The sequence below is a fragment of the Rutidosis leptorrhynchoides genome, chromosome 4 (assembly GCF_046630445.1).
Source record: "Rutidosis leptorrhynchoides isolate AG116_Rl617_1_P2 chromosome 4, CSIRO_AGI_Rlap_v1, whole genome shotgun sequence".
NCBI lineage: Eukaryota > Viridiplantae > Streptophyta > Magnoliopsida > Asterales > Asteraceae > Rutidosis > Rutidosis leptorrhynchoides.
Genome location: NC_092336.1, coordinates 465,969,941 through 465,994,547, shown reverse-complemented (window position 1 = coordinate 465,994,547; position 24,607 = coordinate 465,969,941). Strand labels below are relative to the sequence as shown.

The window sequence follows — 24,607 nt, the reverse complement described above, 5'->3', positions numbered from 1 at the left end:
GACTAGCAAAACCAGTAACACCTACGACACCTAGTTAAGTGTTAACTCTGTTATAAACCTGTAATCATCTTAATCCACATTGGTGAGAAGAAAAAAATGCTCTTCAATTCTACTCTGTTTTTCTCAGACAGTTGCTCCATCTTTGCTGACATTTTTTCTGGATTGCCTCTTTGTTCAAATATGAACTTTTTCTCACACAATGAAGTGTTTGTAAATTGTGGATGAGATAAAGGAGACATAAGTCTGCAAAGTGCGAGAAGAAGAGACACAAACACTCTGCAAAAGCATCAATTGTGAGTGTACTGAACAGCAGTCTACCCTTTTTGACTCAGTATTAAAAAAGAATTCTCAAAATCTAATGAATGACCCATCAATCTGATCTCAACAGAACCCACCTCCCAAATCACCTAAATATAGAAACTTTATATTTAAAAGCATTTTCCTAAAACAAATTTTTACATAAATTTGCTAGGTTTCATCATGATTTGGTGGTTTTCAATTTTTGAACTTTAAATCCATGAAAATAATAATAATCTTTTTTGCAAGGGTTTAGCAGAATCTGGCATGTTTTAATGAGATTGGATACATGAAAGAATTTGAATAAGAAAAGCTGATCATTTGACCAGTTTTCAAAGTTTGACCACTATTGACCAAACAATCATCATAAGAAAGTCTCTTGAAGAATCTTGGGTTGACTATTCTTGTTGATGCAAACCAACCACAATGAAGATGGATATTTGAAGGTGCACACACTGATTGTGTTACACATGTGTTCACTATTTGGACTATATATTGTGGTATCCCACTTGTTGACCCTTTGCTTTGTGAAATGCTCAAGTCTCTGGCTGAACAAGAAGTGCCTGTTTGTCATGTTTTCAAAGTTTACAGTTAGTTTTCTCATCACAACTTAATTGTACAGTTGTACCTTGTATAAAGAGCATCTTATACTGTATAAAAAATGCATAGCAAAAATATAGCATCATATTCATATGCAAGTTGAGTATTATTTTATCAAATTACATTTACCATAAATGTGGAAGAAAGAAAATGAGAAAAGAAAAAGAAACTATATTTGGTCTAACTTGCCAAATGAGCAATACATGTAACATGTAATGTAACTTGTGATCATGTGCATGTTATTCGTACCATTGTCAAATTACAACTAACATTTGTGTTGCAGAAAGCATTATGAAAAAAAGAGAAAGAACCCAAATTAGAAACTACAGTTTGTATAAAGTGAATATGTGTGAAGTGCAAGAGTTCAATTAAGGGTTGTACTATCTGCTTGTACAATGGTACATTGCCAAATTAATACTACCCTTTGTGTGGAAGAAACAAAATTGTAAAAAGGAGACAGAACCCCATGGAGGATGGAATTATTAAGTTTCCATTTGAGTAATGCAGTCAAATATTGTATAGAGTACACACAATACAGATCATGTAATTGGTAGTACTGTGTGCATGTTTACTTGTACATCATCAATATTTGAATATATCATTATGAAACACAATGGGCATGAAGAAAAATACAAATAGCCAGTTTGGAAAAGAAATGTAATTGTCAATTTGTCAAATGGGAAAATGCAGTAAAATAGGGCATAGAATACAAGCATTCACAATGGTTGTACTATATGCAAGTTTACTTGAACCTGGGTGACATATGCATCTCGATTCACTTGTATAATCTACATCAACATTCAACACTTTACCTTGAAACAAAAGTTTTCTATGAGCCTGAAATGCCTCTTCTGTTTCCGGTTCTGAATTTGTTGTAGTTTTGTTGTAATTATCTCTCCCATTGAAACTTTTCTCATACTTGTTTCTTGAATATGAACCTGCATGTTGAAATAATGTAGTGCAATTTTATAAAGAACAACATATAGTAGCTAGTTGTTGAAAGAGGTTTTGAGCTTGAATTTCACTCCAAAACATAAGTAATAAGTTCAAATCTCGGTTGACAAAAGTGTAAGTTAAAGTCTTTAACTCAATGTTGAAAAGCAGTTGAAAATGATTTGAATATAATGAGAGGGTTTGGAATTACTTGAAATAATCTGAAATTGAGAAAGAAAAATGATGAACACCATGATGTAGAAGAAGATGACATGGACCAAACTCATGATGATGATGTGATGATGATGATGATGATGATGATGATATTGAGGGTACCATATAAAGGGAGATGAGAGAATAATGAAAATGTTTATATGGTGAGAATTGATGAAGGTTGGGGGAGGAGAAGATACAAATGGAATATGAAGGTTCATATATATATATATATATATATATATATATATATATATATATATATATATATATATATTGGGTAAGCAAGGAAACCCTCATATGAACGAGCACATTGACTCCCCCATAGAAGGTAAAACCTCGGGTAATCAAGTCTCCCGAGCGCGAGACCTGGTACCGGGTGAATTGCGTATTATGCGCACCCTTTTGTCACACTCCCTTTTTGAACAATTTGACAGAGCCAAGGATTGAACCCGGGTGGTGTGCTTCATTGGGCAACTCGGTGGCCTATATATATATATATATATATATATATATATATATATATATATATATATATATATATATATATATATATATATATATATATATATATATATGTGTGTGTGTGTGTGTGTGTGTGTGTGTGTGTGTGTGTGTGTGTGTGTGTGTGTGTGTGTGTGTGTGTGTGTGGGGTGGGTGGGTGGTAGGCAAGGTTGCAGAAATCGGTTCTCGGGGAGTTCTCGGCAGGGTCTCCAAAACGAGAACTCGGAGAACTCGGGGAGTTATCGGCGGTTGACTTTCGTTGACTTTTGGGATTTTATCGAGTTTTTTCTGAGATTTGACCGATTTTACCGAGATTTGACAGATTTTTTTGAGATTTGACCGATTTTTCCGAGAATTGACAGATTTTTCCGAGATTTGACCGATTTTTTGGAGATTTGACCGATTTTTGCTCGTTGACCGATTTTTTGACCGATTTCAAAACGAGTTCTCGCCAGAAATGAAATTCCGAGTTCTCGCCGAGTTCTCCCGATTTTTGCAACCATGGTGGTAGGATTAAGGGGAAAGTAACCAATCGAGGGGAAGCGGGGGGAAACAAATTTTTTTTTTTTCGTTTTTTAAAAAAACTTTGTTCACGAACATTATAGATTGGATGAAAATATGAACATTTAATAAAGACACTTTGTGATAAAAGTTTTTATTTTGGAGGAAAAACGCTCGAAGAATTAATATATAACAATTATCGTGTTTTTCAAACGTTTGTTAAGGTTTTAGATATTAGGGTTTAGATATTAAGGTTTATAGGGTTTAGATATTAGGGTTTAGAAATTTAGGGTTTAGGGTTTAGATTTAGGATTTAGATTGAATTTTTAACACGAACGGTTTAGAGTTTAGGGTTTAGTATTTTGGGTTTAGGGACTAAACCCAAAACACTAAACCCTAAACCCTAAACCCCAAACTCTAAATCAGGCTAAATTTTTACTTCACAAAACATGAAGAAAAAAAACGTTAACATTCTTCACGATCAATATTATCTTGAATGTTATTTTTGTCGATCGTTTTCTCGCCTAGATAATAACATTCATCACGAAGTGTCTTTTTTAAAGGTTCATATTTTCGTGTGATCTTGATACCTGAAAAAAATTCCAAAAAAACGAAGAAAAAAAAAAAGAAAATTGCTTCCCCCAGTTCCTCACAATTGGTTACTTCCCCATTGATCCTGACATATATACATATATATATATATATATATATATATATATATATATATATATATATATATATATATATATATATATATATTATTTTTTATTTTTCCATATATCATATTTATAAACCATATGATACAATACATTATTCGTTTAAGTCAAATTGTTCACTTTGATTATGGAGGTCGTTAAGTGCATTGTTATTTTATGACATGTTTAATTTAAAATTAATAGAATGAAACTTAATTTAGAGAGTAATAAAGAGGTGTTTGTTTTTCCCTTATTAAATAAGACATGTTTTAATAAGAAAAATTTAAATAAATGTGAGATTACATTTTAGTCACAATATTTTAAAATCTATTAGTAACTGTTTTTATAACTACTCAATAAAGAGGTTAATTTAGTAATTTCAATTATTGAGACAGTATTAAGTACATAAAACAAACAATAATTATTTATTTATCATTTATTTTCCACATACATCTTATATATATTTCGATAACAGACCTAATAAAAAAATAACAAACAAGTCCTTAGTCTTTTAAGTTTAGTTAAATTTCAAAGTGGTTACTTAAGGCAACTCAAATGTTACGGAGTAATATTAACATTTTAAGTGGCATTAATAATACTAACAAGATAAATGAGGGTCGCACTACGCTATGTAATATCACAAGGCGTGTCCTTAATTGCATAGATAATTTACATATATACAACGTTGTTTTGGGTTACATAATACGATAACAACAAATTTACTATCAAAACTATACAGTTGCGCTTTATAACAATGTGTAACAATGCATACTTAATTACACAACTCCAGTCACCCAAATCACGATATAAAGGCGAAAAAAATTCACATGTATAACATAGAAAATACATGTATCTATGACTCGACAGCCATCAATGAACAACATTTGTGTAATTATCTTCAAGCCATCCGAAACTCAATAATATCACAAAGGACTGTATCAAAAAACATATAATGGAGGACAACCATAGTTACTAATGGGTAGTTAGAATACTAACAAAACTGCAACCTGAGGAATCAAACAGCGCAAAAGTGTAGCATAGATAGAACCAGTAGTAGCTGAAATTAGCTGATTACAATAGCAACCCAGAAAAAAAAGCAAAAAAAAAAAAAAAAAAAAAAAAAAAAAAAACATAGGAAACAACATAGACATACCAATATGATAACCTCGGCCTCCGATCGGTAATTCTTGAAGAATTCCCCCTTGAATTCATCCCATGATATCTTTTTCGCATAATCACCACCCTTAATTACCAAAAGATCATCCCACCACCTTTGCGCAATACCCCTTAACATACATGTTCCAAAAGTAGTCTTCAAATCAATGGGACAACGGGTTGTCCGAAAACACCCTTCGATATCAGAGAGCCATGATCCGCTCACTATCGGATTTAGATTTCCCTCGTAAGAGGGTGGGTTAGTCAACTTAAAGTCCTTTAAGCTATAGGCCTTCAAAGGAACCATTTCACGATTAGCCCTAGCCTCACCTACATTCCCCGGATTTCTTTCTTCTCCATTAACTTGCAGCAGTCGTCGGTCAAACTCATCACTCACTTTGTCGGTGATCATGGCGGCAATAGTAGTTTTCACTGCCTCTACCATGGTCTCTTTTATCTTTTTAGTCATGAAAGGAGAAAAACTCTCCAAAGCTTGAGCCAAAATGGTTTTCAAATCATTACCCTCATCGGGTATGGGTGTCACTCTTATTATGGTCGAGATCTTCAGGATTCTCTTCATTAGTTGTCATTCTGAAAGTTAAACACTTATTAAATACGCGACTATATAACATCCCACAAATACAAGATTCTTCTATCCATGCTTCTTTCGTTCAAGACTCCATCATATCGTACGTAGATGATAAAATACAATGTTGTAATAATGGTGATCAAGCATTGTTACAAACATGTACCTTACTATGACCATACGACATACGAAGTACTTTACATGAATTCGGCGTAACATTCATTCAATATCTCATACCAATCTATGCATGCAATTTCATTTAACATTATTCACATAAGCATGTTAAATTGCCTATCTATATTTATAAGATGCTAGTATCTTATATTAACAAATAACTAAGCACATTCCATATCCACATAATCACAAATAACACATAATCATTAAGGTTTAAGTCTACGAATTCCTACTCTACAAGTAAGCCCCTGGATCCTTTAAACCATGCTCCGATACCACCTTTAACGACCATGACTCATAACCGAAGAACGATAAGTTTTTTTATAGTGCGGCGCATCAAGTTCAGGTGCGGTGCACCTGAAACCTTCTGCCTCGACTATGACTTTTACTTGTTGTGGTGCGGTGCACTAAGACTTTGGTACGACGCACCACATGCTAAAAATCCAATTTTAGCCTTTTAACAAGTTTTGACTCGTTTCGATCGTCCATTTCGAACAAGCAGTCATCATTCTGAAATAACCCATTTCCACATAAAACATTACATCAAAGCAACTTCCAAAACGTGTTTAATTGTTTACATACAACCATCGTATTAAACCGACCAAGTACATGACAAAAGTAACACTTGTGACCCTATTCAAAAGTCATTCACAAGTTTCGACCCAAAGACTACAATATCAAGAGCATGAGTTCTAGGGTTATTTCTACCCAATAAAAGGAACTCCCATCCAAATTCTAGCACAATTAGTCTTCAAGCCATTATCATCGTAACTACTCGGTAGATGCCACATCCTTACCTTTCCCATTTTTCACTTGGGAGCTTATAACAATCTAAACAACACGAGTAAGCGAATGCTTAGTGAGTACAACATAATGCATACCAAACGACAATTTCTATAAGTAATCCACAAACCATATATTAACCAAACCAAAAGGAATGGGCGTCCCCACTTGCTAACGCACACAACGGTGCCAACCGCACCAATGCACACAAAGGTGCCCAATCAAAACCAATGCACACAACGGTGCCAAACCGAGCATATACCATTTGTAATTAAATACCAAAATTCACCGAGTAGTATGCAAGAGTTGTACTCACCTTGAATTCGAGAAAATAATGAAATTAAGCAAGTTACAAGCAACAAATTCAACAATTAACTTCTCAAGCACAACACATATTCATTAAGCATGTAATACGTATATCCATCACTTATACATTCACAAATGGTCAATCAAGACCTCATACACTTAGAGTCATCATCAAAACCTTAAACAACCCATTTTGAGCATAAACTTGACTAATACCAAACGCTAGTTAACCAAGTCATATTTACAAAGTTATATTTTAAAAAATCACAAGACTTACTTACATAAGCCGTTTTCAACTCAAAACCACCGAGTAATCATTTAACTAGACAAAATCTCTTTGTCAACTTTGGTCAAAGTCAGCTTTTAACTTTTACAGTTACATGTATCTCATACAAACAAGTTTCATTTAACTTATTACACAAAATCACAGATTTAAATTTATATAGACACTTATCAATTATCAGACCCTAGTCATAAATTGACTAGTTAACCATAATTTCCAAAAGAGGTTGCATGCTCAAAGTCTAGACAATCTAGACCCTCATTTCTCAAGAAAAAGGGTCTAGAGCCACAAACAAGCCCTAAGGCATAACTAAAACAAGAATCAAAGTAACAAAATTTGAAAATTAGGGTTTACCTTAAACACAAAACGAGTTATAGCAGCAAAGAGAACAAAGATTAACCACCAAATGGGTTGAAAACATCACTTTTATTATGATTTGAGCTCTCTCTCACTACAAGAAATCTGGTCTTTTGCCACGAAGCCATTTGTGGCGACACGATTGTCGCCGTAAAAGACCCGCTAAACGACAAAAAACTCTCGCTTTTTGACTTTTTAAGTCAAGTTGATATATTGTGGCGACATGTCGCCATAAATGTCGCTGCAAATGTAATTTCGCATTTAATTTTTCTTTTCCTCTAAAAAAGAACCGGTCAAAGTTTGAAATTTTCAATTGTGGCGTCGTGTCGCCACTAAATGTCGCCGCAATTGTTATTTTTGATTTACTTTTCAATTAAATTTTTTCATCCAAACTGAAAAACTTTCTTATGTGGCGGGAAAGTTTACCGCGTGACAGATTGTGGCGTCATGTCGCCACTAAATGTCGGCACAATTGTTATTTTTGATTTACTTTTCAATAAAAATTTTCCCTCCAAGCTTAAAAAGTTTCTTATGTTCCGGGAAAGTTTACCGCCTGACAGATTGTGGCGCAGACATATGACGGTGGAATGTGGCGGAGATGACGGTGATATATGACAGTGGAATGTGGCGGAGATGTATGGCTGTGGAATGTGGCGATGATCTAAGATGGTGGAATGGGGCGGTGATGTAAGACGGTGAAATGTGATGGTTATGTATAACTGTGGAATGAGGTGGTTATGTATGACGGTGGAATGTGGTGGTGATTTAAGACTGTAGAACGAGGCGGTGATGTATGACAGTTGAATATGGTGGTTAGATGTGACGGTGGAATGAAGTGGTGTTGTGATGCGGTGGAATATGGTGATGATGTAAGACGATGAAATGTGACATAGATGTATAATTGTGGAATGTGGTGATTATGAATGACGTTGGAATGAGGTGATTATGTATGACGATGGAATGTGATGGTTATGTATGATGGTGGAATGAAGTGGTGATACGACAATGGAATGTGATGGTGATGTACGACGGTGGAGTGAGGTGATGTTGTAAGACGGTGGAATGTGGTGGTGATTTAATGCGGTGGACTATGGCGGTGATGTATGACGGTGGAAGAAGGTGGTGATGTAAGACGTGGAATCAGTCGGTGATGTATGATTATGGAATGAGGCGATGATGTAATTCGGTGAAATGAGGTGGTGATCTAATTGTGACAATCCGGAAATTTATAACCAAAATTAAACTTAATCTTTATATATTTCCGACACGATAAGCAAAGTCTGTAATGTTGAGTGTCAAAAATTTCGGAACTATATTCATCAATTACCCTTTGATTGTGCTCGACGATTCACGAACATTTATGTGTATATAGATATGTATATATAATATATAATTATATTAATTAAAAACGTTAACAAAGTATTTGATGTATAATGCTTTACATGAACGTATTTGTTTCGATATATGTTTAATATATTTATCGACGAAATTAAAAGATAACATCAAATGATTGAATTATCAGATACATTGTGATATGATTACATGTCTCTGTTGTGAGGTCCACTATGATTTAAGAAATCTATTCTTTTTAACAACATTCGAAAAATGGTAAAGTGACTTACAAGTAAGAACAAATATGTCAAATAACGGTAACTAGACATAGGTTAGTAGGAGATTTCTGTTTAGTTTCTAATGCATGCTTTACAATAATTCTCTCGTTACTTTTGATAAGATAACAATTTAATTTTCATATTATTTAATGTGAAAGTGGAATTAGGGAATGTAGATAACTTGAAAAATAGATATTGGCATAATTAAGTAAATCAACATTTTACATTAAGATGATTTCATACGTTTATTTAACCTTAGGACTTTATCCAATGCTTCACCAACAAACTGTAATTTAAAAACTTGAAACCTATTAGGAATATATATAATTCTACTTTTCGACAACGTTTTATGATATAACAATTTCTATTATTTTAACCTTTTAACAAAATGATTCTTAAATATATTTAGTTTTGGAAAAAAAATTTATCATATTTATTTGATTTAGTTTCAAGCGTACAAAAACGTTTTCAGTTTAAAAGAACTTTATTATTAAAACGTATATAACTTTTATAAATATCTAGAACCACTTTTGACAACTCATTACTTAACCAGTATGATAAAGATAACGATATTTATATTTTATTTTATTAAATATATATAACTATTTAAATTAATATTATATAGAGGTCAAATACCTCGCAATAAAATCAATTATTATGTAACGTTTATAATTGATATGAACGGGGCATTTCACTAACATGGTGGAATATGATGGTTATTTAAGACGATGATGTGTGGTGGTTGTGTATGATGACCGAATGTGGCGGTTATGTGAGTCGGTGATGTATGACAGTGGCATGATGCGGTGATGTAAGTCAGTTGAGTGAGGAGGTGATCTAACATAGTGGAATGTTGTGGTGATATAAAACAGTGGAATAAAGCAGTGATGTAAGACTGTGGAATGAGGCGGCGATGTAAGTCATTGAAATGAGGCGGTGATGTATGACATTGGAATGTGACAGTGATGTATGACGGTGGAATGAGGCGATGATGTAAGTCAATGGATTGAGGTGGTGATTTAAGACCGTGGAGTGTGACGGTGATGCATGACGGTGAAATGAGAAGGTGATGTAAGATGGTCGAATGAGGCGGTGATGTGACAATGGAATGTGGTGGTGATGTATGACGGTGGAATGTGGTGGTGATATAAGACGGTGGAATTGGTGGTGATATACGATAGTGGAATGCTCATGCGGTGATGTAAGTCGATGGAATGAGGCTATGATGTACGAGAACGAGAACTAGGATAAAACGTGGACGAGATATGTAATATTTTATATATTATATTAAATATATTATAACCATCAATACATAACCCACCGGTTGAGGCCATGAGTTCCTTACGAGATGTCTCATGTTCGAATCCGGTATATGATGAATATTTAGTGGTGGTGAGGGATGAGTTGGAAAATAGTCAGGGAATTCTGCTGGGCTGCGTACATTAGAGTATGGAGTCAGATTACTTGCCCTCCAGGTTAGCCCGAACAGGAAAAACCTTCTTCGTTTTTATAATTAATTAAATATATTATATTTTATGTATTATATTAAATATATTATTTATATTATATATATAAAATATATACGGTGTAATATATTATATTTTATATATTAAATATGTATATATTATATATTGAATATAATATATATTTTATATATTATATTAGATAATATATATTTTATATATTATATATGAAATTAAAATATTTTCACGAATTTTCATTGAAATTTTTCACTTGGCGCCGGAGGGAAAATACCCATTTATTTTAGTTTTTCCACTTTTCATCTCCCTCCTATTTCCAAAACAACAAAAAACCTATCGGTCTTTTCTCTCAAGCACACACACCCTATTTTTTGCAAGCTTCAATTCTTGTCTAAATCCTTCTATTTTCTGCAATTAATCATGGGAAGGGTAAGTTTCTTACATATTTTCTTCTTTTACTACCCGATTTTGTGTGTTCTTACTTATTAATTTGGGTTTTCATGTGGGTATGTTAAAAAATTGCCTCTTTTTGTGTTTTTGGCCGATTTTGTTAATTATTATTGATGCTAATGCTTAGTCTTACATGAATGCTTGCTTATATTGTTTAAATTTTTAATTTTTATAATTAGGGTTCATGTAAACTGGGGCTTTTTGGATATGGCCGAATTTTGCTAGTGATTTTTTTAATTGATGGTGTTTGAAGGTTGCTTGTGTTGTGTTGACCACTATTGTTCGTGATTACATGCTTGGAATTACTCAATTGTGTGATTTTAGTTTATGTTGCATATGAGCATGTTGTTAGTGAGAAGGGGATTCTGTAATTTTGAGAAGTTGAAAAGACTTGAGTTGATAAGTGGAGTTAAAATATTGCATATACATGTGTGTGTTAATTTAAGATACAAGGATGCTTTGTTTGCATAGTGCATGTACATATAGATATTTTTATCAGTTAAATAGCAGGGAAAAGATTTTTCAAGTGATGAAGTGGATGCATTCACCTCTAGAATCTGTTGTATATAAGTTGAATCTTTTTCGGAGTCTTCATCGGGTTCGTAACTGTTATGTCCCGTTGTTGAAATTTCCGGTTTCAAGGTACGTTATGACTTGAATAACTATGATTATAATTCAGAGAGATTAATTTCTAATGATAGTTGTTTGAAAAAATTTAATGGTTTTGATCAAGATAAAGAGGAGGCTGCCTATAATGAAGTTGTGATGGAGATTAATAAGAAGCATAAAGGCTTGATAGTCGATAAAGAGGTTGGATTAGTATGAATAAGTGGGGTGGGTGAATGCTTTATAAAACAGTATATAGTTGTATTTAATGAAAGAATATGCTGACTTTTTTGTCAATGCATGAATGATTTTGACGAATTTCTATTTGTTATGTGGCTTATTGCAGGTGATACATATATTATTTAATTTGTACAAGACAACACGACGTAGGCGTTTATGTATATAAATATAACCCGTTGATGTAGTTTGGGAACTGCGATTCACTTGAACAACACGGGTTTGCAAGAAACAAACTTTGGACCGTCCATGACGATCCTCCACCGCTTCTCGCTAACGAATCTAACGGGAAATCGTTTGTCGATTTGCTACTTAAACCTTCTGAAGAAGATCTTAAGTATTGGCCACATACTTTTGAATTTCGTCTTAGAATCTCTCTTGCAATGGACGGGAACTTAACGTTGATATCCCGCATTCGAAACGTTAACGGGAAGCTGTTTAGATATATTGATTCAGTTGCCGCTGCCATAGGTTAACATTTAGACTTTCTTAAAACTCTTGCATTGCTAAATCGTAATCATTTAACAGTATATAAAGTTTTTTAGGGGTTAAATTCACAACCTTCACCTTTATTTATATTCCAAGGGTTTTAAGTTTTCATTTTTGCAGGCTTTATTAAAACTTGCCACTACCACCAAATAAAAAGTTAACATCACTAAAATAATGGTTTATGTGTCATGTTTTTTGTAGCTTTACTTGGAGCAGCCACTTCAAAGGGAGTATGGAGCATAGCGGCGGTTAATCGGTTATACATGTTTGTACTTTGTAGAGGAACCAATGTAAGCAAAATTGACAGAAAGAGCAGTGGTAACCCTAAGGATCAGCTTCCAGGTTAACAAAGTTTTCTCAACAAGGAATTTGTGTCTGCTGGCATTTTTGACATCAATAATCTCAAGCTATAGCGACTTGCAATGCAGATGCTATCAACATTAACTTGCAAGAAAATGAAGGTATGATAAGTCTTCAATTCTCATCGCATTTCACGTTAAATTCTATGATAGTTTTGAGTTTTGCCTCTATGTAAAGGTACATTGACCAACATAAACATCTATTTTGTACGAAGTATTACATTTGCTATGTATGATTCTTTATGGATTGTTTGCCTATTATAGTTTGTTAAAGTATTAAGCCTTTCTTCAACATATTGCAACAGATAACAAAGACTCAGAACCTTCAAAGAAAAAGAAGGATTAAGCAGTTCAGAAAAAACAAAAGACAACAGCTTTTGGTTTAAATCATCACTGCAACAGCTTTTGTTTCAGCCGATGTAGTATGTTCTTACAGCGGTGGTAACAGCGGTGGTAGCAGTGATCCTTCTGAAGGTGGTGGTGGTCGGCGTCTACCTTCTAACTGTCACGGCAACCGTATGAATATATTATGTTGTTTTATTTGAATTTAATTTGTTTATGTGTATCTACGATGTGTATGTAAATTTGTAGCACCGAGAAAACCACGGAGGAATTCGTATGTTCAAACAATTTGATATCTTAAACTATTTAGTTTGTAATTTGGATGTTAAACGTTAGTAATTCGTGTGCTATTAGAAATCGTTTAGTTTGTATTTGATTTGATTGTTGATTTATATGTTAGAAAACATGTTATAACAGGTTTTGTATGCTGGAAGAAAACCCGACATTTCTGGGTGGAAAGCAGAAAAAACAGCAGCTTCCATTGCAGATTTTCACAATTTGTGGTGACATGTCGCCGCAGACTGTCGCCACAAAATTGAAAATTTGAAATAAATAAAAAAGAAATAGTTTTTGTTCTGCTACCAATGTTGTCGTCACAAAATGTCGTCGCTAATAAAGATGATGACGTCATAATTAATTTTAATAACGCTTTTAATTTAATTATACGTGTCGTCACAAAAGGTCGCCGCTAAAGATGATTTTGAATTTCTTTTTCCTTTTCTTTAAAAAGGTAGTGGGTCCCACATCCGTCGCCACAAAAAACGTCACAAAATATCGAACGTGACGCATCTAATGTGGCGACAGTTTTGCGACGCAAATGTCGCCGCAAATGAGTCTAATGTGGCGACAAATGGGTCTAATGTGGCGACATCTGGTCGCCGTAATAGAGCAGATTTGTTGTAGTGTCTCTCTCTCTCTCTCTCTCTCTCTCTCTCGCCAATCTCTCTCTAAGTGGAGAGAGTTCTATGGAAACTTCAAAAGTGAGAAATGGCGGTCTCTAGATCATTTTGGGGCTTTTAACCATAGTTTGACGAATGTACACAATTAGTCCCTCAAATAACAAAAGCTTCTAGAATTACCTCTCTAGACACAGGTGACGCACCAGAGCTTTGGTGTGGCACACCGGGGCTTTGGTGCGGCGCACCATGTGATTTTTGGGCTGTTACATTATTCTTCATTACTTTATCAATCTCGATCAGATTTGTAGTTTATCGTTTGTTAATTTCGTTAATATTAGCAAATTGATTTAGGCTTTCAATCTATGTAACAAAGGATTTAACTTTAAAAAGCCACAAATTGACTTTGGGCTTCAAACTCTGTAATAGAAGATCTAGTGTACATATTACCTTTGGATTTATCGAGATAAGCCAACTACAAAATTTTCAACAAGGATATAGTCCTTTCATCTATAATGACTTTCAGTTATTAGTTATTTGGGTGCTGTAATTGAATGCTATTTGTACTATACATGATGTGAAAAAAGGTATTTTGAAAATGTATATTGACAATCGTTATTCTTGGTTATTGATTGTACACTTGGTCAACAAGAAAACAATAAATGCAAATCTCGTCGCCCTATTCGTTTTTTGTCATTCAGGTTAGTTTAATGATGTTGGATTTTGCAGGCTTGCTACGAACTTAATGAGCAGAGGAAGTGAGTTGATGGTTAAGACATTACAATTTGTTGTGTACACAGCTCTGCCCATCAACTGACCTCGTTGAGCGATAACTAAAAAATTATCCAAGTAATTTCAAAATTCATGTTGCCCATCAGGTGTTTTACAAAGCCCGACTCCCTTTTTCATCATAAATTTACTACTTTAAATTAACTTGATGCTCATAGATTTGCATGATTTGACTTTTTGAAATGCTGTGTTTTTATTTTGATATGTGTTACAAGTTTTTTGTAAGTGCTTGAATGTACTGTGGTATATGTGCTTGAAAGCCTGTAGCCGGTATTTTACGTGAATTAGTATAGAGTTAAATTTACTACTTTTGTTTTTGTTTTTTAGTTATTAGATGTGCTTGAATGCATTACATAAATCTGCTAACTTGGATTTGTTGGAACATCTAGTTTGGAACTTCATATACAACAACAACAACAACCTAATCCCATGTGTGGGGTAAGGTAGAATTTTTTTTAAAATTGTAATATATTTATAGGTTTTACAGAAATAGATTTTCAAAAAAAAATTTATGAACATGGGTAAACCGATAATTCATTTGCCGGTTTGGTAGTTTGAACACCAAACCGGTTATTCATTTGCCAGTTTGAAGGTTTGCTGACGTCACCATTACAATTAATTAGGGTTTCGGATGTGGACCCGCAGAAATAACCAAATCGGCATTTGAAATGCCGGTTTGTAATTTTATATATATATATATATATATATATATATATATATATATATATATATATATATATATATATATATATATATATATATATATTTTTTTTTTTTCCTTATTTATGTTATGTTTGTGTTATTTAATATTTATTATAATTTTTATATAATTATTTTCATCAATTAATTATTTATTAGTTTATTAATAATGAGTTTATTTTTGTTTTTCATATTATGTTATGTTTTATTATTTAATTATACTCTCTCCGTCCCATTATAAGTGCCCACTTACTTTTTGCACACAGTTTTAGGAAATCTCACTAACTTCATTCTCCACCAATCAGAAATCTTCTCTCTTCAGAATAACCTCCTCTCATTGGTTGAAAGTACAATATGGACACTTGTAATGGGACATCCCAAAATGGAAATGTAGACACTTGTGGTGGGATGGAGGGAGTAATAATTTGTACTTTGTAAAACGAATTTTCAATTATTAATTTATTCATTATAATAAAATATAATAAAAATACATTCATTATAATAAAAAAGTTCTCATTAAAACAATCATTAAAAAAACCATACTATTACAAATCATTAATAATACGCTCAATCAACGTCCACGTCTTTGCCCATGTTTGTGTCCACCTGTACCACATCGTGGTGGAATTGAAACCCGGTCACTCCTCCGAAGTTGTTGTGGTTGTGGGTCGGGCTCATCATCTCCATTCTGATAAACTTGTGATGTACCTCCCAAATCCGGGAATGCCAAGGGAGAGTTTCGCCGAACATATGATTGATTTCGTTGAGATCCCAAATCAAACGCAGAGTTCCCTGGGGTTGATGGACTTCCCATATCAAATGCAGAGTTCCTTGAAGTTTGATGAGGGGTAGTACCATAACCATAATCCCCTATAGACATGTTCTGCATCGGGGTGGCACTGGATGATTTGTATATTGAGGGAAACCATAATCCGGCCATTGGTAGTTTTGTGTACCATAGAACTGGAACCCCGGATCATGCTGAGTTTGATGCGTGACGCCCATCAAATGACGCGGAAAGTCAACAAAAGCCTACATATTTGGTTGACTGTTTGGCTGCATTTGAGATGTAGCCATTGAAATGTCCCGTTCTTATTGATTAAAAACGTTCCATATTAATTGATTTCGTTGCGAGGTTTTGACCTCTATATGAGACGTTTTTCAAAGACTGCATTCATTTTTAAAACAAACCATAACCTTTATTTCATAAATAAAGGTTTAAAAAGCTTTACGTAGATTATCAAATAATGATAATCTAAAATATCCTGTTTACACACGACCATTACATAATGGTTTACAATACAAATATGTTACATCGAAATCAGTTTCTTGAATGCAGTTTTTACACAATATCATACAAACATGGACTCCAAATCTTGTCCTTATTTTAGTATGCAACAGCGGAAGCTCTTAATATTCACCTGAGAATAAACATGCTTTAAACGTCAACAAAAATGTTGGTGAGTTATAGGTTTAACCTATATATATCAAATCGTAACAATAGACCACAAGATTTCATATTTCAATACACATCCCATACATAGAGATAAAAATCATTCATATGGTGAACACCTGGTAACCGACATTAACAAAATGCATATATATAAGAATATCCCCATCATTCCGGGACACCCTTCGGATATGATATAAATTTCGAAGTACTAAAGCATCCGGTACTTTGGATGGGGTTTGTTAGGCCCAATAGATCTATCTTTAGGATTCGCGTCAATTAGGGTGTCTGTTCCCTAATTCTTAGATTACCAGACTTAATAAAAAGGGGCATATTCGATTTCGATAATTCAACCATAGAATGTAGTTTCACGTACTTGTGTCTATTTTGTAAATCATTTATAAAACCTGCATGTATTCTCATTCCAAAAATATTAGATTTTAAAAGTGGGACTATAACTCACTTTCACAGATTTTTACTTCGTCGGGAAGTAAGACTTGACCACTGGTTGATTCACGAACCTATAACAATATATACATATATATCAAAGTATGTTCAAAATATATTTACAACACTTTTAATATATTTTGATGTTTTAAGTTTATTAAGTCAGCTGTCCTCGTTAGTAACCTACAACTAGTTGTCCACAGTTAGATATACAGAAATAAATCGATAAATATTATCTTGAATCAATCCACGACCCAGTGTATACGTATCTCAGTATTGATCACAACTCAAACTATACATATTTTGGAACCAACCTCAACCCTGTATAGCTAACTCCAACATTCACATATAGGGTGTCTATGGTTGTTCCGAAATATATATAGATGTGTCGACATGATAGGTCAAAACATTGTATACGTGTCTATGGTATCTCAAGATTACATAATATACAATACAAGTGGATTAAGTTATGGTTGGAATAGATTTGTTACCAATTTTCACGTAGCTAAAATGAGAAAAATTATCCAATCTTGTTTTACCCATAACTTCTTCATTTTAAATCCGTTTTGAGTGAATCAAATTGCTATGGTTTCATATTGAACTCTATTTTATGAATCTAAACAGAAAAAGTATAGGTTTATAGTTGGAAAAATAAGTTACAAGTCATTTTTGTAAAGGTAGTCATTTCAGTCGAAAGAACGACGTCTAGATGACCATTTTAGAAAACATACTTCCACTTTGAGTTTAACCATAATTTTTGGATATAGTTTCATGTTCATAATAAAAATCATTTTCTCAGAATAACAACTTTTAAATCAAAGTTTATCATAGTTTTTAATTAACTAACCTAAAACAGCCCGCGGTGTTACTACGACGGCGTAAATCCGATTTTACGGTGTTTTTCGTGTTTCCAGGTTTTAAATCATTAAGTTAGCATATCATATAGATATAGAACATGTGTTTAGTTAATTTTAAAAGTCAATTTAGAAGGATTAACTTTTATTTGCGAACAAGTTTAGAATTAACTAAACTATGTTCTAGTGATTACGAGTTTAAACCTTCGAATAAGATAGTTTTATATATATGAATCGAATGATGTTATGAACATCATTACTACCTCAAGTTTAGTAGGTAAACCTACTGGAAGTGACAAGAAATGATCTAGCTTCAAAGGATCTTGGATGGCTTGAAAGTTCTTGAAGTAGGATCATGACACAAAAACAAGTTCAAGTAAGATTTTTACTCGAATTAAGATAGTTTATAGTTATAGAAATTGAATCAAAGTTTGAATATGAATATTACCTTGAATAAGAAAGATAACCTACTGTATATAACAAAGGTTTCTTGATCTTAGATGATTACTTGGAATGGATTAGAAAGCTTGGAAGTAAATTAGTAAACTTGAAGGGATTTTTGAAGTGTTCTTGAAGTGTTCTTCCTATGATGATTATAGCTTGATTCTTGAAGTGATTTTTGATGAAGATGATGATTAACTACTGGAAAAATACGTTCATAATAGTGTGTGTGTGTTAAGAGAGAATTAGAAAGAGAATTGGAAGTGAAATGGAGTGAATGATGAGTGGTAATTGGTGAGTGGTGAGTGGGGTTAAAAGGAGTTCTAGTTAGTTGACTAGCTCATGGTAGAAGTTAAAATTGATTAGTCATACATGACATAATCAAGAGTGGAATCCCATGCTAGTTCCTATTGGTATATACCCATAGTAAGTACGTTTTGAAGCTGTGTATAATACGGGTCAGAATACGACTAGAATTCTTGATGAAAGAAAAGAATGGGAAAGTAACTGTAACCATTTTCGTTAAGTATGAGTGTTTTGATATATGTCTTGAAGTCTTCCAAAAGTATTTTAATACATCTAAATACACTACATGTATATACATTTTAACTGAGTCGTTAAGTCATCGTTAGTCGTTACATGTAAGTGTTGTTTTGAAACCTTTAAGTTAACGATCTCAACTAATGTTGTTAACCCATTGTTTATTATATCTAATGAGATGTTAAATTATTATATTATCATGATATTATGATATATTAATATATCTTAATATGATATATATACATTTAAATGTCGTTACAACGATAATCGTTACATATATGTCTCGTTTCGAAATCCTTAAGTTAGTAGTCTTGTTTATATGTATATAACTTATTGTTAATATACTTATGGAGATACTTACTTATCATAATCTCATGTTAACCATATGTATATCCATATATATATCGTCATGTCGTTTTTACAAGTTTTAACGTTCGTGAATCGCCGGTCAACTTGGGTGGTCAATTGTCTATATGAAACATATTTCAATTAATCAAGTCTTAACAAGTTTGATTGCTTAACAAGTTGGAAACATTTAATCATGTAAATATCAATCTCAATTAATATATATAAACATGGAAAAGTTCGGGTCACTACAGTACCTACCCGTTAAATAAATTTCGTCCCGAAATTTTAAGCTGTTGAAGGTGTTGACGAATCTTCTGGAAATAGATGCGGGTATTTCTTCTTCATCTGATCTTCACGCTCCCAGGTGAACTCGGGTCCTCTACGAGCATTCCATCGAACCTTAACAATTGGTATCTTGTTTTGCTTAAGTCTTTTAACCTCACTATCCATTATTTCGACGGGTTCTTCGATGAATTGAAGTTTTCCGTTGATTTGGATTTCATCTAACGGAATAGCGAGATCTTCTTTAGCAAAACATTTCTTCAAATTCGAGACGTGGAAAGTGTTATGTACAGCCGCGAGTTGTTGAGGTAACTCAAGTCGGTAAGCTACTGGTCCGACACGATCAATAATCTTGAATGGTCCAATATACCTTGGATTTAATTTACCTCGTTTACCAAATCGAACAACGCCTTTCCAAGGTGCAACTTTAAGCATGACCATCTCTCCAATTTCAAATTCTATATCTTTTCTTTTAATGTCAGCGTAGCTCTTTTGTCGACTTTGGGCGGTTTTCAACCGTTGTTGAATTTGGATGATCTTCTCGGTAGTTTCTTGTATAATCTCCGGACCCGTAATTTGTCTATCCCCCACTTCACTCCAACAAATCGGAGACCTGCACTTTCTACCATAAAGTGCTTCAAACGGCGCCATCTCAATGCTTGAATGGTAGCTGTTGTTGTAGGAAAATTCTGCTAACGGTAGATGTCGATCCCAACGGTTTCCGAAATCAATAACACATGCTCGTAGCATGTCTTCAAGCGTTTGTATCGTCCTTTCTCTCTGCCCATCAGTTTGTGGATGATAGGCAGTACTCATGTCTAGACGAGTTCCTAATGCTTGCTGTAATGTCTGCCAGAATCTTGAAATAAATCTGCCATCCCTATCAGAGATAATAGAGATTGGTATTCCATGTCTGGAGACGACTTCCTTCAAATACAGTCGTGCTAACTTCTCCATCTTGTCATCTTCTCTTATTGGTAGGAAGTGTGCGGATTTGGTGAGACGATCAACTATTACCCAAATAGTATCAAAACCACTTGCAGTCCTTGGCAATTTAGTGATGAAATCCATGGTAATGTTTTCCCATTTCCATTCCGGGATTTCGGGTTGTTGAAGTAGACCTGATGGTTTCTGATGCTCAGCTTTGACCTTAGAACACGTCAAACATTCTCCTACGTATTTAGCAACATCGGCTTTCATACCCGGCCACCAAAAATGTTTCTTGAGATCCTTGTACATCTTCCCCGTTCCAGGATGTATTGAGTATCTGGTTTTATGAGCTTCTCTAAGTACCATTTCTCTCATATCTCCAAATTTTGGTACCCAAATCCTTTCAGCCCTATACCGGGTTCCGTCTTCCCAAATATTAAGATGCTGCTCCGATCCTTTGGGTATTTCATCCTTTAAATTTCCTTCTTTTAAAACTCCTTGTTGCGCCTCCTTTATTTGAGTAGTAAGGTTATTATGAATCATTATATTCATAGATTTTACTCGAATGGGTTCTCTGTCCTTCTTGCTCAAGGCATCGGCTACCACATTTGCCTTCCCCGGGTGGTAACGAATCTCAAAGTCGTAATCATTCAACAATTCAATCCACCTACGCTGCCTCATATTCAGTTGTTTCTGATTAAATATGTGTTGAAGACTTTTGTGGTCGGTATATATAATACTTTTGACCCCATATAAGTAGTGCCTCCAAGTCTTTAATGCAAAAACAACCGCGCCTAATTCCAAATCATGTGTCGTATAATTTTGCTCGTGAATCTTCAATTGTCTAGACGCATAAGCAATCACCTTCGTTCGTTGCATTAATACACAACCGAGACCTTGCTTTGATGCGTCACAATAAATCACAAAATCATCATTCCCTTCAGGCAATGACAATATAGGTGCCGTAGTTAGCTTTTTCTTCAATAACTGAAACGCTTTCTCTTATTCATCCTTCCATTCAAATTTCTTCCCTTTATGCGTTAATGCAGTCAAGGGTTTTGATATTCTGGAAAAGTCTTGGATGAACCTTCTGTAGTAACCAGCTAGTCCTAAAAACTGGCGTATGTGTTTCGGAGTTTTCAGGGTTTCCCACTTTTCAACAGTTTCTATCTTTGCCGGATCCACCTTAATACCTTCTTTGTTCACTATGTGACCGAAGAATTGAACTTCTTCCAACTAAAATGCACACTTTGAAAACTTAGCGTACAATTCTTCCTTCCTCAATACTTCTAACACCTTTCTCAAATGTTCACCGTGTTCTTGGTCATTCTTTGAGTAAATAAGTATGTCATCAATGAAAACAATGACAAACTTGTCAAGGTATGGTCCGCACACTCGGTTCATAAGGTCCATGAACACAGCTGGTGCATTAGTTAAACCAAACGGCATGACCATAAACTCGTAATGACCGTAACGTGTTCTGAAAGCAGTCTTTGGAATATCATCTTCTTTCACCCGCATTTGATGATACCCGGAACGTAAGTCAATATTTGAATAAACAGACGAGCCTTGTAGTTGATCAAATAAGTCATCGATTCTCGGTAGTGGCTAGCGGTTCTTGATGGTAAGTTTGTTCAACTCTCGGTAGTCGATACACAACCTGAATGTACCATCTTTCTTCTTGACAAACCAAACAGGAGCTCCCCACGGTGATGTGCTTGGTCGAATGAAACCACGCTCTAAAAGTTCTTGTAATTGGCTTTGCAGTTCTTTCATCTCGCTGGGTGCGAGTCTGTAAGGAGCACGAGCTATTGGTGCAGCTCCTGGTACAAGATCTATTTGAAATTCAACGGATCGATGTGGGGGTAATCCCGGTAATTCTTTCGGAAATACATCGGGAAATTCTTTTGTAATGGGAACATCATTGATGCTCTTTTCTTCAGTTTGTACTTTTTCGACGTGTGCTAGAACAGCATAGCAACCTTTTCTTATTAGTTTTTGTGCCTTCAAATTACTAATAAGATGTAGCTTCGTGTTGCCCTTTTCTCCGTACACCATTAAGGGTTTTCCTTTTTTTCGTATAATGCGAATTGCATTTTTGTAACAAACGATCTCTGCTTTCACTTCTTTCAACCAGTCCATACCGATTATCACATCAAAACTCCATAACTCTACAGGTATCAAATCAATCTTAAATGTTTCGCTAACCAGTTTAATTTCTCGATTTCGACATATATTATCTGCTGAAATTAATTTACCATTTGCTAATTCGAGTAAAAATTTACTATCCAAAGGCGTCAATGGACAACTTAATTTAGCACAAAAATCTCTACTCATATAACTTCTATCCGCACCCGAATCAAATAAAACGTAAGCAGATTTATTGTCAATAAGAAACGTACCCGTAACAAGCTCCGGGTCTTCCTGTGCCTCTGCCGCATTAATATTGAAAACTCTTCTGCGGCCTTGTCCATTCGTGTTCTCCTAGTTCGGGCAATTTCTAATAATGTGGCCCGGTTTTCCATATTTATAACAAACTACATTGGCATAACTTGCTCCGACACTACTTCCTCCGCCATTACTCGTTCCGACACCATTTGTTCCTTTCGTTCTATTAACCCCTGGTCCGTAGACCTCACACTTCGCCGCGCTATGACCATTTCTTTTACACTTGTTGCAAAATTTGGTGCAGAACCCCGAGTGATACTTTTCACACCTTTGGCATAGCTGCTTCTGATTGTTGTTTTTGTTGCGGTTATTATTGTTGTTGGGATGATTGTTGTAGTTGCTGTTGTTGTTGTTGTTGTTGTTGTTGTTGTTGTTGTTGTTGTTGTTGTTGTTGGGCCGTTTGTTGTAGTTGCGATTGATGTTACGATTGTTGGGATAATTGTTGCGATTATTGTTGTAATTGCTGTTGTTGTTGTATTGGTGATTCTTATCACCGTTTTCCTCCCACTTTCTTTTGACTTGCTTCACATTGGCCTCTTCAGCAGTCTGTTCTTTAATTCTTTCTTCAATCTGGTTCACTAGTTTGTGAGCCATTCTACATGCCTGTTGTATGGAGGCGGGCTCGTATGAACTTATATCTGCTTGGATTCTTTCCGGTAATCCTTTCACAAACGCGTCGATCTTCTCTTCCTCATCTTCGAATGCTCCCGGACACAATAGGCACAATTCTGTGAATCGTCTTTCGTACGTGGTAATATCAAATCCTTGGGTTCGTAACCCTCTAAGTTCTGTCTTGAGCTTATTGACCTCGGTTCTGGGACGGTACTTCTCGTTCATCAAGTGCTTGAATGCTGACCACGGTAGTGCGTACGCATCGTCTTGTCTCACTTGCTCTAGATAGGTATTCCACCATGTTAACGCAGAACCTGTAAAGGTATGTGTAGCGTACTTCACTTTGTCCTCTTCAGTACACTTACTTATGGCAAACACCGATTCGACCTTCTCGGTCCACCGTTTCAATCCGATCGGTCCTTCGGTTCCATCAAATTCCAAAGGTTTGCAGGCAGTGAATTCTTTGTAGGTGCATCCTACACGATTTTCTGTACTACTAGATCCAAGGTTATTGTTGGTATGTAGCGCAGCCTGTACTGCGGCTATGTTTGAAGCTAGAAAAGTACGGAATTCCTCTTCATTCATATTCACGGTGTGTCGAGTAGTCGGTGCCATTTCCTTCAAAATAGTCAAATGGAACAAGTTAATCATACAGAATATTAAGAGTAGTTAATAGTATTTCGTAGCATAATATGAACTCATTTATAAAAGCTTTTTCTTCATATTAGCGTTTTATAAGTTTAAATTCGGGTAGTACCTACCCGTTAAGTTCATACTTAGTAGCTAATATACAATTCAACTACTACAATTCTATATGAAAAACTGATTATAATAATATTTCGCGTTCAAATTTTTACACAATATTTTACAAACTTACAATACCGCTTATTTTACATATAGCATGAAATAT

General features: G+C 34.5%; 1 protein-coding gene and 1 long non-coding RNA gene across 5 annotated transcripts; one reads left to right on the top strand and one right to left on the bottom strand.

The window, feature by feature from the left end:
• Positions 1-549: 549 nt before the first annotated feature.
• Positions 550-2,117, bottom strand: LOC139841848 (TPD1 protein homolog 1-like). The gene is made up of 3 exons (XM_071832040.1): positions 2,042-2,117; positions 1,710-1,835; positions 550-860 (listed from the first exon to the last, which is right to left on the bottom strand). The coding sequence occupies exons 1-3, from the start codon at positions 2,115-2,117 to the stop codon at positions 550-552; spliced, it is 513 nt and encodes a 170-aa protein (XP_071688141.1).
• An 8,679-nt stretch (positions 2,118-10,796) lies between these two features.
• Positions 10,797-13,300, top strand: LOC139844480 (uncharacterized). Of its 4 annotated transcripts, none has more exons than XR_011757975.1 (5): positions 10,797-10,907; positions 11,439-11,762; positions 11,881-12,242; positions 12,462-12,721; positions 12,925-13,300. It is a non-coding gene; the product is annotated as an uncharacterized lncRNA (long non-coding RNA). The 4 variants fall into 4 exon arrangements; XR_011757976.1 differs by having other exon boundaries at positions 10,798-10,907; positions 11,428-11,762; XR_011757977.1 differs by lacking the exon at positions 10,797-10,907 and having other exon boundaries at positions 10,932-11,570; positions 11,662-11,762.
• Positions 13,301-24,607: the final 11,307 nt, after the last annotated feature.